At 39.1% G+C, this 14,993-nt stretch overlaps 3 protein-coding genes and 1 long non-coding RNA gene across 5 annotated transcripts; 2 read left to right on the forward strand and 2 right to left on the reverse strand.

Annotated features, from left to right (window-relative positions):
- The first annotated feature begins 760 nt into the window (after window positions 1-760).
- Window positions 761-3,530, forward strand: LOC137956524 (large ribosomal subunit protein mL101 (rPPR4)-like). 2 transcript variants are annotated; one of them, XM_068804057.1, is made up of 2 exons: window positions 761-1,142; window positions 2,151-3,530. In XM_068804057.1, exons 1-2 carry the CDS (start codon window positions 864-866, stop codon window positions 3,378-3,380), a joined length of 1,509 nt encoding a protein of 502 aa, XP_068660158.1. In that variant the 5' UTR covers window positions 761-863; the 3' UTR covers window positions 3,381-3,530. The 2 variants fall into 2 exon arrangements, with proteins under 2 accessions (XP_068660158.1, XP_068660159.1); XM_068804058.1 differs by having other exon boundaries at window positions 1,068-1,142; window positions 2,147-3,530.
- Window positions 3,531-4,023: 493 nt separating this feature from the next.
- Window positions 4,024-9,040, reverse strand: LOC137956787 (uncharacterized). The gene is made up of 3 exons (XR_011113269.1): window positions 8,945-9,040; window positions 8,300-8,820; window positions 4,024-4,696 (listed from the first exon to the last, which is right to left on the reverse strand). It is a non-coding gene; the product is annotated as an uncharacterized lncRNA (long non-coding RNA).
- Window positions 7,157-8,849, forward strand: LOC137956786 (probable N-acetyltransferase HLS1). Its single transcript, XM_068804411.1, has 3 exons — window positions 7,157-7,339; window positions 7,505-7,638; window positions 7,910-8,849. The coding sequence occupies exons 1-3, from the start codon at window positions 7,157-7,159 to the stop codon at window positions 8,763-8,765; spliced, it is 1,173 nt and encodes a 390-aa protein (XP_068660512.1). The 3' UTR covers window positions 8,766-8,849.
- Window positions 9,041-9,229: 189 nt separating the features above from the next.
- On the reverse strand, window positions 9,230-12,866 carry LOC137956381 (protein high chlorophyll fluorescent 107). The gene is made up of 8 exons (XM_068803856.1): window positions 12,294-12,866; window positions 11,698-11,841; window positions 11,140-11,445; window positions 10,955-11,014; window positions 10,620-10,865; window positions 10,373-10,483; window positions 10,067-10,243; window positions 9,230-9,766 (listed from the first exon to the last, which is right to left on the reverse strand). Exons 1-8 carry the CDS (start codon window positions 12,819-12,821, stop codon window positions 9,368-9,370), a joined length of 1,971 nt encoding a protein of 656 aa, XP_068659957.1. The 5' UTR covers window positions 12,822-12,866; the 3' UTR covers window positions 9,230-9,367.
- Between the last annotated feature and the right edge of the window lie 2,127 nt (window positions 12,867-14,993).

A 14,993-nucleotide genomic window follows, 5' to 3' on the forward strand; every position in this document is an offset into this window, starting at 1 on the left:
ATTTATAAATAGAAAAAAATTTACTCTTAAGTCTTACCCATATATTATCCATTTAAAATATTTATAAATAAAAAAAATTACTTTTAAGTCTTACCCATATATTATCCATTTAAAATATTTACAAATAAAAAAATATATGCAAAAAAATTGTTTGTGTTTAAAAATATAATTTATTTGTATACTTTTGATAAAATTCCCTAAAAAAAAAGGGGTGGCGAGAGAGCGAGGCCAAGCAGCGGCAGTAGGGGAGCGACGAGAGGAGGGGCGGCAGCGGGAGAGCGAACGGCAACAGGGGAAGCGGCAGCATGGGAGCGACGAGAGGAGAGAAGCCGAGATGAGAGGCGAGGAGAAAGATCTCGATTTCTTTTAGGGAATTTTACCAAAAGTATACTTAATAAAAAGTGTAACGATAATTTTTTTAATTAATAAATATTTTAATTGATATTAAATGGTGTTAAATAAGTAAAAGTTAGTTTTTTAATTATTTATTAAAAAATTTTAATTTTTTTTAATTTTTTAAAATTTATTCAAAATTTTATCTATGTAATAACGTGTCGATAATAATGACATGGCAGCTTATGCATTCATCTACATTATTGCTCTGATGATGGGGCAACACGTAAGCAATCAACTCTTACGTGTCGTTTTGACTGTCCACATAAAAGTTCGGTAATTTTGTAAATAATTTAAAATCCTCGTTATTTTCATAAATATGCCCACCCCTGCGCCTCTCTACTTCGGAGTCCAAACAGCGTGAAGACCGCGCTTTTATAAACCCTAAACCCTACAGAGCTTGAGAAGTAACAGAGTCGCAGCCCAATTCCGGAACCTGGAAAACATAACCGGCGATACACCTAGACGAAATGGCGAAAAGCCCAGCAACTACCAGGGCTTTGTTGTTTGGGGCGAGAAATCTCTGCACGGAAGTGGGCGTAGCGGCGGAGACCCAGAAGGAACCGATGAGCAGGACGGCAGACTCTCCTCTTTACCGACGATTATCGGCCTTGGCAGCCTCTAAGGACGGCAGCGTAGCAAAGACTATGAATAAGTGGCTTCGTGAGGGCAAAGCTATAAAGAAGTATGAGCTGGAAAGATACGTTCGGCAGCTTCGCAAGTACAAGCGGTTTAACCATGCCCTTCAGGTCAGTCCTTTTCTCTGTTCAGATGATCAGTATGGTCTTTTGTTCTTCTAATTATCCCATTTGTTCTAAAAATTCTTTAACTCTCTTCCCACTGATATATACGCGAGGTCTCATATGTGTTCTACAGAAATGTATTGGCTAGTCACTCTGTTAGTAGTGTGAAACGCATTTCGGTGCGTCTGCAGTAACCCAACGAGCCAAAAATCGCCATTCGATCCATTAAAGGATTTAATGCTTTATCTTCTTCCTAAACTATAACTGAAGGGCATGTGGGGTCATATTTTCTACAGGATGGTTTGCTATTTAGATGCCATCTATGAACTACCTTTTTTTTCTTCTTTTGTTTATTCCTTCTGCTTGTGGGACACATGGATCCTTTGGATTTTCTGTGTCTGGTGGAGTTACTGAAGTTTCTTTTTTTTAAAATAAACCATGTATGCTGCTAAAGCTGAGGTCTGCAGTGCAATTGGTGAGGTGATCACTTCTAAACTTTACAACTTGTGGTTTAGTCCCATATTACATGCCAACAGTTACAATTTTCAAGAGATGGGCTATTTTTAACAGAATAAAAGGAAAGTAAAAATAAACTTCAATTACTAACTTGCATTTTGGAATCAATTTCTGGAATCTGATGTTAATCGATGGTTTGGGTGGCTTCAATTTGTTCATTGCAGCACAGATGTTTGCATAACCAGTCTGAATGGTGGTTGGTTAACTATTATACTTGTTCTTTCAGAGTGGAAATTGTGCAGAGCCTTTATGTCATGAAAAAGTGGATAACTAGCATCATGTCTTCTCGCCATTTTTCCTCACAAATCATCAGTAGTTGGATAATTGATGGAATCTTATTAAGGACCCAATTGTAAAGCTTTGAATTGAATTGATCATAAAAATTTGGTTTATGAGTGCAACATCTGCTTTTAGGTTCTTGCTTCTATTTGGTATTGGATTTCAAGGTTGCATTGCTTGTGCTTCAATACTCATCAGTATCTGATTTCTTATAGGCAGCTATATGAGTGGATGGATAGTAGGGGTTTCAACATGTCCTACAGTGATTATGCAGTTCGGTTGGACCTTGTGTACAGGTGCAAGGGCATTACTGAAGCAGAGGAGTACTTTAACGCTCGCTCCGAACCTGCAAAAAATAATTTGACCCATGGAGCTCTGCTAAACAGTTATTGCATGGAAAAAATGTCAGATAAGGCACTGAATCTCTTTGCCAAGATGAAGGAACTAAATTTTGTTTCTTCAGCTTTAGTCTACAACAACCTAATGGGTTTATACATGAAGGTTGGGCAACCTGAGAAGGTCCCACCTCTCATGCAAGAAATGACAGAGCAAAATATCTTACCAGATGTATTCACATACAATATCTTGATGAACAGTTATGCTTCTTTGAAAGATTTTGATGCCATTGAGAGAATTATGAAAGAAATAGAAACACGAGGTAAAGCTGTATGTGATTGGACAATATACAGTACTTTAGCTGCTGTGTATGTTACAGCTGGGCTCTCAGAGAAGGCTGAGCTTGCTCTTCAAAAGCTAGAAAGCTTGGGCCCCTTCCGTGATCGCATGGCATACCATTTTCTCATTAGTTTATATGCTGGTACTTCCAATTTAGAGAAGGTTAAAGCAATCTGGAATTCTCTTCAAGCAGCATTTCCTAAGACCACAAACATGAGTTATCTTGTGATACTGCAAGCTCTTGCAAGACTGGATGATTTTGATGGGTTGAAGGATTGCTTTGAGGAGTGGGAATCAGTTTGTTCAAGCTATGATATTCGATTAGTCAATGTTCTGATCGGTGCTTACCTCAGGCGAGACATGATTGAGGAAGCTAAATTGCTTATTGAGAGATCCTCAAAAAGAGGAGCTGGAGCAAACTTCAGGACCTTGGAGATGTTCATTGAGTATTATTTGGAGAAACGTCAAATAGATTTGGCTATGGAATATTTCAACACTGCTGTATCTAGGGGGAAGCAGAATGTGTGGCAACCAAATCAGCAAAAGGTGGCAGGATTCTTGAAGTACTATGAGGAGGAGAAAGATGTTGATGGTGCCGAAGAGTTCTACAAGAAATTGAAGACAGTTAACTATGTCAACGAGGAAGTTTATGCTTATCTTCTTCGTACATATATTGCAGCCGGGAAGTCCAATCCCCTGTTCCGTCAGCAAATGAAAGATGATGAGATCGAAACAAACTCTGAAACAGAGAAGCTTCTTGAAAGGGTCTGCTAGGGTTAAGTCTGGTTTTGTTATTTTGAATCTTTAAGCTGTGCAAGGTCATTATTTCGAGTCAAAATCTAAGCTTCTTTGTTTATTGGCTTTTTGCCTGTTACAGCTCGATATCCATTTTATGCATATGTTAGTAGGATTATGATAGTGAAACTCTTTTGACTCCTGCAATTTGCTTGTTTGTCTTTTCATCTAAACTTTGCCTGAACTGTACTCTTAATGCTGACATTAGATTCATGAAGCAAGTTAAGGGCCTCTTCATTCCTCCCTTCGCCATTAACAACTTCCTCCCTATGATCTACATGGTATTTCTTCTTTCTTTTTTATTGCTGGCATATGTACTCTTTTTTTGGGTAAACTGTGTAGCATAATAGAGCGAATTTTCCCCTTGCTTTTGTACACGAAGAGCCAGTGAATTCAAGGCAGGATGGTATAATACATCTCTGGTCTCCATGGACTTATTGAGGAATGCACCTGTGAGAAACTGCAAACTGCGTTTTTTTTTTCCATGCATGTGATGGTCATCGTTGGGTATAAATAGGGCGTAATTAGACTGATCTTAATAAGAAAAAAATTGCAGAGCACAGGTGTGCTTAGAGTTGCAGTGAAGAAACTTCTTTTCGCTCCTCTTGTTGTACTTCTCGGTTTTAATTTTTATACCAATACATCGTATTAGAACAAAAGCAATTGGGTCGATTTATATTTTTTTTCAGTTCAATCCATGGTTGAGTTCCGATTTGCAGGGAAAAGGAGAGGTGTTTGGAGGTTTTTCAGGTGGAAAACTAGAACTTTCAGCATGCACAAGAAGAAGATGACTAGTCGAGCGGAGTCGGCTCTCCACCCTCCTTTTCAAAGTAGCCATTACACAAACTTAGAACTCATGAAGATACCCGTAACTGAGGGAGGGGTGGGCTCCCCTTCCCGTTCTCTTTTCTATTGAAAACAAGTGAAAACGGGAGGGGGGGCTCCCCCTATGCTCCCCAAAGGGGGCAAGGCCTGGCACAATAAAGGGAGCTGCCAAGGAGTCGGGGCCTAACAGCAGTAAGCCTTTTGTTTTGTTCAGTACGATGCACGCCCATGCTTCACACTTGACAGGTAGACCTACGCGGGCCACCTATAAAACGACCAGACGATCCAGTGCTGCCTATCACATCAAATTCTTATTATTCGGTCCTGAAGGGCATGGTACAGCTGATGAGTAGGGTCATTTGTATGCTCAGTTTCTTGACGATCATCCAACACCAAGACAAAAGTTCAGTGACAGCAAGGCCTAATGGAATATTTTTCACCCACCTCCTGGATGTGAATAACAATCAAATCTGCAAATGAAAATCATGGGGTGGACATGAGAATCCTCTGTAAATTTACACTGTTCCAAATCAAAACTACAGAAAATGAGATGAATGTGTCATGGATTTAGTTTGAGATATCTCTGTCTGCTACATGAAAAAAGAGACAGAACTGATAATGTTGACCCCTGGAAGTTTTACAGTAAGGACCATTATAAACTGCAAGACTCTTTTGCCAAGTTTTGAAGAAGTGTGCCCACAAAGCTTTTCTGAATGATTGTTGAATGGCTCCATAGGCCACCTCTTCACATGGTCTTTTTTACTTCTGTTGCCTCATACAAATGAACTGACGGATGCCTTCATGATGAATACCATTGAGGATAAAAAAACAAAAAAAAGGACCAACTCTATGTTACCGACAATGTTGGAAATAAGGGGAATAAGATTAATTGATTCAAGACAGGAGCAAACAATCTGTATTAGGAACTTCCAGAAAACAGTTCCCGACATCCTTTTCAAGTAGTTCTCTGGAGCTTCCTAATATGACACATACATAAAAGCATGCTAGGGGTACTTAGACTGGTCTCACAGAGATCTCAAAACTGTTCTCAACTTGCGTGGTCTGTTTAACTGCTATATAATCCCCTTACAAATATGGCTCTAAAACACATGCATATGTCTCACATCTATTATCATGTCAAAAGCTGAAACCGCAGAAAAAGTTCTTCAGCTCCAGCTCTTGCTCTGCAAATCTCATATCTGTTACTTTCTCCTCAACATGTCATAATAATGGACTTCATAAGGCTGCAATTAATTTAATATGCTTGTATTTGCCCTTACCATTTCTGCTAATAGCAGTAGTCCTACCAAACAATAAATGAATATGTATTTAGAACCATATGATCTAAGAACCAGGTTTATATTGTTGTATCTGCCACTAAGTATAGGATTTTCAGGTATGTGATATGTTACCTGAAATCAATATGGAGAACCATGATTTGACCTGTCGATAATGAGTGGGATAGAAGATTCAAACATCAGACAGCAGAACATACATCAGCCCGGTGAAAGAAAGTAGTTTTACCGAGCCATATAACGAGAAGCCCATCCTCGTCGAATCTATGACATACATTCAAGTCTGAGCAGTAAATGGCCATTTCGTTTAACAACCACACTACCATTGTAAGGGATATAAAGAAGTACTATAGCAAATAATAACTGATCACAAAATAATAAGACTTGATAGCCATGGTAAAATCTTGGCCCAACTTTCCAATTCCACTACACCAGAGCTACAGTGTACTCATGACAGTTTCAGTATTATCACATAAGTGTTAGATTCTCTTCGAGTATGAAATACGCTGACAATTATTAGTTTTAGAAAACATTGATTCTTTGAAGACAGGTGAATGACCTGCCAATTGTCTTTTCCAACACTTTAAAGTCAGATTGTAGATTTTCAAGATTGAGCTTATCCTTCGGAATTCTGTCTCCAAGTTTAAAGCTAATAAGACAAGTTAGTGACGCAAGAAACCCCAGATACAAGTCTTAGATAGTTAGAGCACTTCTATCAATAAACTTCTTTCTTAAAGAAAGCAGGGAACAAACTGGCAGCTAGTTGCATTTGTTTATGGAAGCAGTGATATACATAGATTTTGGAGGCAGACAAGTTCAAATGAAAATAGAGGATGGCAGTTAAAAAAAACTAACAAGAAGATAACATCAGATTGCAATCAGTAATACGAATTTCTCATGTAAAACTTGCAACTAGCAAGACTAACAGTCTGATCAGTCTAAAGAAAAGCAACCGGATGAAGGAAAATCTCATGATCTTACTGAACTTTCAACTCCTTTGCATCAAATAGGAGACTAGCAACTTTTCCTCAATACATCACTAACATGTGCTGCCAATTGCTTCATAACACTTGTCTAAGGAACACTAACGATAGTTTGGAGTGGACTATAATGTCCTAGTTGACTTTTTGAATTGAGTGTACAAGCATACAGTCCTAATATGCATCTATATGCCTCTGGGTTGTCAGGGAGGTAAGTGGGTGTCCACCCTGTTGAAAGCAAATACATGAGAAACAATAAACCCTTGTAGTAGATATGCGTAGTCTGAAGTTCACCCAAAAAACAAAAAAACAAAGGAGAAGAAATTATACTACCTTAGCTTAACCACTTTGTGCATCTTCTTAGCTTATGAGCAATAAAAGCTTCCACCATTTAAAAAAAAGAAAAAAAGAAAAAAAAATGATTACTGTATAACAGCAACTTTTGTTTGACTGTCTTAATATTATAATGTTATCTTTCTGGCTTATACCAAGAAAGGACCAAAAGAATCACTGAATAGTCATATCAAACTGGTGGAACTTGCTGCATCCATGATAGAACCTGATTTGTGGTGGGGCAGCTATCGAGATCATTTAAGGAGACTAGGTAGGCTTTCATCTTCATGCTATTTCCCCTTTATGGAGAGCTAGTCTAAGAATGGATCTTTCAGATGACAACAGCATTCTTGTTAGGTTATTTGATGAAGACACAGACTCAGAAGCAGTGGAGAGTCTGGAGAGGAGCTGTGAGCTAGGGGCAAAAAGACGCCTCTCCATCTTTAGCAACATGATGGATGATCCCTTATGTAGGATAAGGTTCCATAAGGTCCGAGTTATGCTGGTGGGTAGGGTTGATGATGCTCTACACTGCTAAAAATTCTTTTTTTCACAGAAGACCTCTTAGAATTCCAAACGCTGGATGATTTCCCATCAGTAGATGTTTTTCATTGCCTGAAGCATATATGATTAGATTTTCTTACAGTGATGGTGATACTAACATCTACAGGTAGCTGAACTGGTCAGAAGTAGAGAGCTTGTCGGGGTGGTTAGAGGCTGCATAAAGAGTGTGGGGAGTGGCTCAGAGACTTCATATATCAATCTGGGATGGATTCTCGGGCTTAGAGTCTCCCCAAAGCATAGGTTGGTTCTGACAAATCTTCATCTCTCTCTCTCTCTCACTCTTTGTCTCTGTGACAGGCTTAAGAGTTCCCCCAAAGTATAGGTTAGTTCTGACTTATCTTCGTCTCCCTCTCATGTTAGCTTTTTTCACGAAAGCTAATGCCAAAGAATCATTGGTGCATGTTTCAACTCTAACTCATAGAAAGCTGAGAGTTCAAGAGCTCTTATATTGCTGTCTTTTGTATCATAAGACAATAAACCCCTAATGATGATTGATTATCATGTTTAATAGGCGCAAGGGAATTGGACAGAAGCTGGTCAAATCAGTTGAAAGTTGGGCTATTAAAAATGGAGCGGAGTACATCTGCTTGGCCACAGAGGAGAGCAACATAGCATCTAGAAATCTCTTTGTCCTCAAATTCGGCTATGTAAAGTTAAGCCCCCTACGTATACTAGTTCAACACACTCATCCTCGTCTCCTGAGATCGTCTCGAGGTATCAAGATTGAGAAGCTGAGTGTGGATCATGCTATTTCACTGTACAAGGACAGACTTAGTGGCAAGGAGTTGTTCCCCCTCGACATTGATGTCATCCTCAAGCAGGAGCTCAGTCTGGGCACATGGGTGTCATACTTCAAAGACGAAGAATGGTGCGGTTTAGGTTGTAAACAGAAGAACGATACCTTTACGCGTACCGCTCCCAGCTCATGGGCCATCCTCAGCATGTGGAATACCAGCAGGGTGTACAAACTTCAAGTAAGAGGTGCACCTGTGTGGAGATTTCTTCAAGCGGCAGTAAGAGGCATAGGAGCTTCATCATGTTTAGTACGTTGTGGTTTACCTAGCAAGCCTTTTGGGTTTATCTTCCTTTACGGGCTCTACGGAGAAGGAGAAAAAACGGGGGAGCTGATGAGATCGCTCTGGTGCTTTGCTTGTAACCTGGCTCGGAATTTGAAAGGTTGCCGAGCCATTGTCACCGAGTTAGGTGCTTATGATCCTCTAAGAGAACATTTTCCAGTAGCTACGACCACATCGTGCATCGCCGATCTTTGGTTCTTCAAGAAGTTGAATGGCACGAGCAGCGAAGAGGATGAATGGAGCAGGAAGCAACCGCTACCGCATTTGTTCGTCGATCCCAGAGACTTTTAGGATTTAACTCTGGCTGAAGCCCATTATCAAATTAACATGTCTTTCACGGTTTCACCTGTAAAATTAAGAAAGCAGATATAATGCATCAGGTTTATCTAATAAACAATGTCTTCACTCTTGATATCTTTCAGTTTTTTAGTTGCAGCCTTAAGATAATACGAGAACCTCATAAGGCTAACCTCAATGGCGTGGGGCACCATCTGAAGAACCGCCGCTCTCTCTTTCCGGAGGTTCAGAAATTTGCAAAGATTCCCGACCCTCCCCGGGGCCGCCACCGCCACCTCTTTCCACACGGACAGGAGCGGTACTCGCTATCACATAGCCGTTGATCGGACGACAGGGATAGCCATGGCTGATACGATCATTTATCATGAACGAACAGCTGAGATAATAGTTGATCATGATCAGCTAACATAACGTTTCTCTTGTTTAATGGTTTTTAACCCGATTTTAAATCCCGACAATGGAAATCTATTTTAACTTTCGTTTTGAGACTGCATAAAAGAAGATTTATTTACAAAATCCAAATTTCTAATAAGATCATAATCACATGAAATTTAGCACCAAAAATTATACTGGACTGCACCATCAAATACACCTGCTTATTTAGTTAAAGTGGTGCCCCCTTTTTCTAATCTCCAAATCCTCTTGGGAGGTCTTGCCGGCGGCTCCATCTGAATCTCCAGCTTCGTTGGATCAAGAGATAACTTTTCTCTCACAAACTCATCCAAATCGAAGCTGCTGGTAGCGTACTTGGTCTTCCTTTCGCTTCCCTCGGCAGAAGAGTCCGCAAGACCCAGTGAAGCGTCATCGGTTTCTTCTCTGTCAGAACCATCTTCACCTTGACTGCTACTAGTTTCCGTCATGCCTGATGAAATGGCATTTCCTTTGTATTCGGTGCTCGAATCCAGTTTCAAGAGGCTCTTTATGCTGTCCAGGGCCGGGTCAATGATGTCTAACAACCCCATAACCCATGAAGCATCGTCAACAACTTCTATCCGCTGCAATTAGAACAGAGGATTTTTAACTTCATCAAACACAAAGATCGATCAATTCATTAGTTGATGAACATATTGAGTGTTTGTTGATATTAACACTGTTTAAAGGATAAACCCAGGAAGCATCGTCAACAACTTCTATTCGCTGCAATTAGAACAGAGGATTATTAACTTCATCCAACACAAAGATCGATTAATTCATTAGTTGATGAACATATTGAATGTTTGTTGATATTAACACTGTTTAAAGAATAAGAGGTTTCACCGAAGGCATCAAACATAAATGAATGTGTTAGAGCTAACCTGCTGAAAGTAGAGGTTCCGGATTTCCTCTGCACGTACGGCATTTCCTTGTTGTTCCTCCAGGGATGCCCATGTCATCCATGTCACGAAGCTTTGGGAGTTTATGTTTAGGGAAGATCTAAATAATCTCCGAGCTGCAGAAAGATTGCCGACCCTCTGCTCCAACACGCCCCAAGCCTGAAAAGCATCACGAGCGATTACAGAAAGAAATTAAACAAATTACCAGTCAACCATAAGAATTTCAACAATAGACCTTCTTCACTCATAATAAAAAATGCTGGGAACTTAAACATCATTAACTAGTACCTGAAGACAACGGGCAGCACTTTCACTCGTAGAGTTGATCGACAATGCCCTTTGGTACAGTTCCCTTGCTGTCCCTATGTTTCCTTCTTTCCATTCCATCCATCCCCAAGCCTTTAAGCAGCCAAATTTAATGCAGAGTCACGGAGAAAAATATGGATTAAAAACAGCTACGTACAGAAGCCCGTTCTTGTGGCAGAGACTATCAACAAAAACCAGTATTAAAGACAGGGGCACTCAGTGATCTTACAATCCATACTGCCTGGTGCCTTGGGTCCAGTTGGGATGCTCTCCGGAACAAAACACGAGCAAGGTTAGCAGACGAGTGTTTGTACTCCAACAAAGCTAGAGATTGAAGGAGAACAGGATCTCTAGGGTTTAAAGCATGCCCAATCTTTAAAAGTTTTCTTCCTTTCTCAATATCCCCCAAATTTGCCTCAAAAAGTGCCCATACGTGCCATGCGAACCTGTTCTTTGGACTGGCCTGGACAGCTTTCTACATAACAATGAAATGAGATAAATACAGTACTAATAAGCCTAGCACAATACAGGAACTAAAACAAATCCTGGAGAGCTCAGTGTCACCTCAAAAAGAAGCCTAGCGGCATGGTTGTTCTCCAGTTGCATCTCAACCTGAGCCCATGCCTGTGCTCATGGAAATTTGTGAAATGCTATGTTAACTCCACATATTTTCAGCTCTACAAAATCACACCCTCGATACAATAGTCAGTATAAAAAGTTTCCATAGCAGAAAGAGATTTAAGACTTACAAGCCAGCTTGCACAACTCTTCGGGTTACAGACTGTGGCCTGCCTGAATAAGGACCGAGCCTGCTCAATTCTGTTCGCTTTAGCCTCCAGCAAAGCCAGTGTCTGGTAAACATACTCATTCCCACCATGGAACTTGAGTCCTTTACCGAGAAGATTTCTAGCTTTTTTAATATTTCCTTGTTTGATTTCAAGAACTGCCCACGCATGCCAGGCTGCAATGTGTTTCTTGTCAGCAACTGTAGCAGCATCAAATAACTCTCGTGCCCTTCTGATATTTCCGACTCTGTTCTCCAAAACAGCCCAACACTGTCCATGAAAGCTTGTAAATAACTTTCTAATTAATTTGTTAAACAGTTCTAGCCTAACAAAAAAAAAGTTCTTCCGATAATAAAAATCAGTTAGGAATACGATATTAAAACTTCTTTTGTAAATCCGCCATGAATAGCACGAAAGCTTTTCTTTTTTCACAGTTTAAACGAGATTCACGACTTCCAATCTGTTAAAAAACCTTCTTACCAATGCGGATGTGTACATTTCATCCATATATTTAATATTTACCTGCCAAATATATGGATTTTCTCCTTGTGTTGCTTGGCAGCCTCTTTCATAGACTGATCTAGCGTCATCGAACTTGGCTTGCTTACTTAAAATCTTCCCAAGAGATACATATGGTCTTCCATCCTCTGGCCAAAATGATATACACTGACAGAACAAAGCAGATAAAAAATTTTGGACAATTAGTAGAATAAAACCGTCGACCAGATATTATTATTCTAAAGGGCGAGAATATGTTTTAAAACGTAAATCCACCAAGCGCAAGAAACGAATAAAAAGACAACAGTCAAAAAAGATACGAAAACAACTCCTATATTTGAATATCTTTACGAAACTTCCTCCATTCTAATTGTGAAGGCTGATCTTAATCGCTGCGTAAACCAAAATGTTTAATGATGAAGATGTTTCGTTGGACTAAGTTCTCATCCATAACAGACAAGTAAGCATCAATCTGCATTAGTTACAGTGTAATTAGAGTCTTAGAGGTAAGCTGAAAATGTTCTTCAAAGATCACAAGTACTTCTCATTCTAGACTGTGACTGAACGATGACTTTGCGAGTAACAGAAAACAAAATTCAAACTGCCGTACCCTAACGCACCTGCCGAAGGATCTTCGCCGCTTCATCAAACTGAAACTTCCTGGCTAACACCTTCGCCCTGTACAACGCCAACTCCAAATTAATCCTGAGAGGCCTCTCTGAGTTCCGCTCAAGTCTTTCGTCCGGCTCAAAAATGGGCATCTTCTTAGCAAACTCCTTAAGACCCTCCTCGATAGGTGAAGCAGAAATTCCATCCTCTTCAGCTTTTCCCTGATCTTCAGCTCCCTCAGATTCCTCCCCAGAGAACTCCATCAACGGCCTGCGAACAACAAGCCGCCCCTCAATAGAACTTTCATCACTGCCTTTCCCGGATACATCTCCGCCTTCTTCCTCTTCCTCGTCAGATTCACTGCAAAGGAGCTTCTCGTCTAGTGTAGGCACGGCTTCTTTAAAAGAAAAGGAGGGAATTTTTAAAACAGGAGGAGATGGAACAGACTTGATGGGGATTTTGGAAACGAATTTACTCGGATTCGGAGAAGAAGGTGGAAAGAGAGGGAATTGCGTTTTGGGAGAAGAGCAGAGCTGCATCTCAGTAGTCTTGCTCTTGGTACACTGTTCACCCGGATAATTTGATCGTTCGTCGAAATGAAAAGCAAGCGCGCTTAGGGAAGGTGGAAACGAAATGAGATTACTAAAACACCCTTACATATTCGTTGGCAGAGTTAGAGGCCTTCATGGAATTTTTCGTCTTTATAATAAAAGATGGTGGCATTAGGGTAAGTTGGCGAGGGGGAGAGTGCCAGTGGTGTAGGTTTTGCCACGTAGGCAGTAGTATCGAGGAGGTCAGTAATATAGTGGAAGAGATGCGCTTTTTGACACGTGGTAGAAATCTATAGGGTGATGATGGAGATAGAAAGAGTAGTTGATCCATAAGTGTTCGATTTTTCGGATTTTCCCTTCTTTTTTTAGCTTTAAAAAAAGTATAATCATTATTTCGAATATTGTCTCCCTTTATAAATAAACTATATAATAAACATTTTTACTTTCTGATTCTCGGTGTCTCCTCTTTGGACTCTTGGTTCGAAACCAAACCGGTCGAATTGCGTGTCACTCTGAACTCTTAACAATAGACCGATCGTCGAGCCGAGCCAAACCCAAACTTGCCTATGTTCAAGTTAAGTTTGATTTAAAAATTTTGAATTTAAGTTCACGCCCAATAATTTTAACCAAGTTCGAGCTTTAACATTCATTTAAAAATTTTCAAAAAATACATATCTTGAATTCGAGCTCAACATATATTTAAAAATTTTCAAAAAATATATGTCAAATAAATTATATATAAAATTATACATATATTTTACATAAATTTGGACATAAAGGTGGCATCAAATCCAACTGAGTCTGAATCTTCCTATGTTCGAGTCGAGTTTGATTTAAATATTTCGAACTCGAGTTCGAGCTGACCCTAACCTCAAACCTAAAATTATAATCGAACCCAAGCCTAATAATTTTAACCGAGTTTAAGCTCGAGCTCTAGCCGATTTTGAGCTTAACATACATTTAATACTCTAGATAAAAATATACGTTAAATAAATTATATATAAAATTATGCATACATTTTAAAAAAATGATAGGGAGGTTCAAGATTGAATCTCGATAATGGATTAGAACACACCAATACTAATCTTTTTAACCCCAAATGTTGTTTAACTTATTTTGTAAATTTTGAATTTGGCCATAAATTTACTATGACCTCCTTAGTACCCCTGGTTGAGATTTTATATTATAGGAAAAACTAAAAATATTTTTTTATGTTACATATTTCAAAAAAGTCATTTAAATAAAATCCTATTACTATTGGAGACTTATTAGAAAATTACAATAAATATTTTAAATTTTTCTTAGGAAAGTTAAATGGACCTTTTATTGCCTTTTTTAGGAAAATAAATAAAAATTAATAATCAATCTAATATATTACTATACTTATTGATTAATTTTTAATCAAATTAAATATTAAACACAAAATTGCTATAAAAATTGCCTTATGATAGAAATATTACTACATCAACTGTCAAATACTTATTCAAAATAAATCTATAAGGTTTTCTAGCCCATTTTGGTAGGAAAATCTTACTTAGAAAATTATATAATTTTTAATAATAAATTTTAATTATAATTTTTTTTCCAAAAAACATGATGCACTAATAGTCCCTAGAAACATATTCAAACTAGAAATGTATTTTTAACATTTAAAAAAAACACTAATACTCCCTATAAATATATTTATACTAAAAGAATTTTATTTTTTTCATTTTTTTATGATTTTGCACATGCGAAATCCTCTTCGTGTAGGGGGGTCTAGCGACACAAGACTTGTCATCAGGGATGATGGCGGCGACGAAACAGAGGCGAAAGCAGACGAGGAGAGGAAAAAATCGAAGGGAAAAAATAGAACGAAGCAGTGAAGGCAGCTGTCTGGCAACTCCCACTCTCGAGCCCGTTAATGAGCTGGCTCACGAATTTTAGAACGGAATCATGATTCGATCAAACTTGGCTCGTTAACAAAAACGAATCCGCTCGTGAACCGGTTCGGTTCGAAGCTACTGTAGCAACCCGCTGAAACAACGACAGTTGCAAAATCGTTTCGTAAATCGCAGTTCGCAACCGTACCTCGATCCGCACTTTGGCGGGTTTTTTGGCGCCAAATGGGCGTTGCAGTGTCTCAAACCAAAATCGCCGGCAATACCAGATTCTGATGAG

This window comes from Aristolochia californica, unplaced genomic scaffold (assembly GCF_029961685.1).
Source record: "Aristolochia californica isolate CCGP_79_NKW_82.1479 unplaced genomic scaffold, dmAriCali1.0.hap1 SCAF_2, whole genome shotgun sequence".
In the NCBI taxonomy this organism is placed as follows: Eukaryota; Viridiplantae; Streptophyta; class Magnoliopsida; order Piperales; family Aristolochiaceae; genus Aristolochia; species Aristolochia californica.

Coding starts and splice junctions, on each gene's coding strand:
- LOC137956786 (XM_068804411.1), top strand. CDS start 7,157: ATGGATCTTTCAGATGACAACAGCATTCTTGTTAGGTTATTTGATGAA. Junction 7,340..7,504: donor ATAAGGTCCGAGTTATGCTG/GTGGGTAGGGTT, acceptor TAACATCTACAG/GTAGCTGAACTGGTCAGAAG. Junction 7,639..7,909: donor AGAGTCTCCCCAAAGCATAG/GTTGGTTCTGAC, acceptor CATGTTTAATAG/GCGCAAGGGAATTGGACAGA.
- LOC137956524 (XM_068804057.1), top strand. CDS start 864: ATGGCGAAAAGCCCAGCAACTACCAGGGCTTTGTTGTTTGGGGCGAGA. Junction 1,143..2,150: donor GGTTTAACCATGCCCTTCAG/GTCAGTCCTTTT, acceptor TCTTATAGGCAG/CTATATGAGTGGATGGATAG.
- LOC137956381 (XM_068803856.1), bottom strand. CDS start 12,821: ATGCAGCTCTGCTCTTCTCCCAAAACGCAATTCCCTCTCTTTCCACCT. Junction 11,842..12,293: donor CGGCGAAGATCCTTCGGCAG/GTGCGTTAGGGT, acceptor TTGTTCTGTCAG/TGTATATCATTTTGGCCAGA. Junction 9,767..10,066: donor GGAACCTCTACTTTCAGCAG/GTTAGCTCTAAC, acceptor TTCTAATTGCAG/CGGATAGAAGTTGTTGACGA.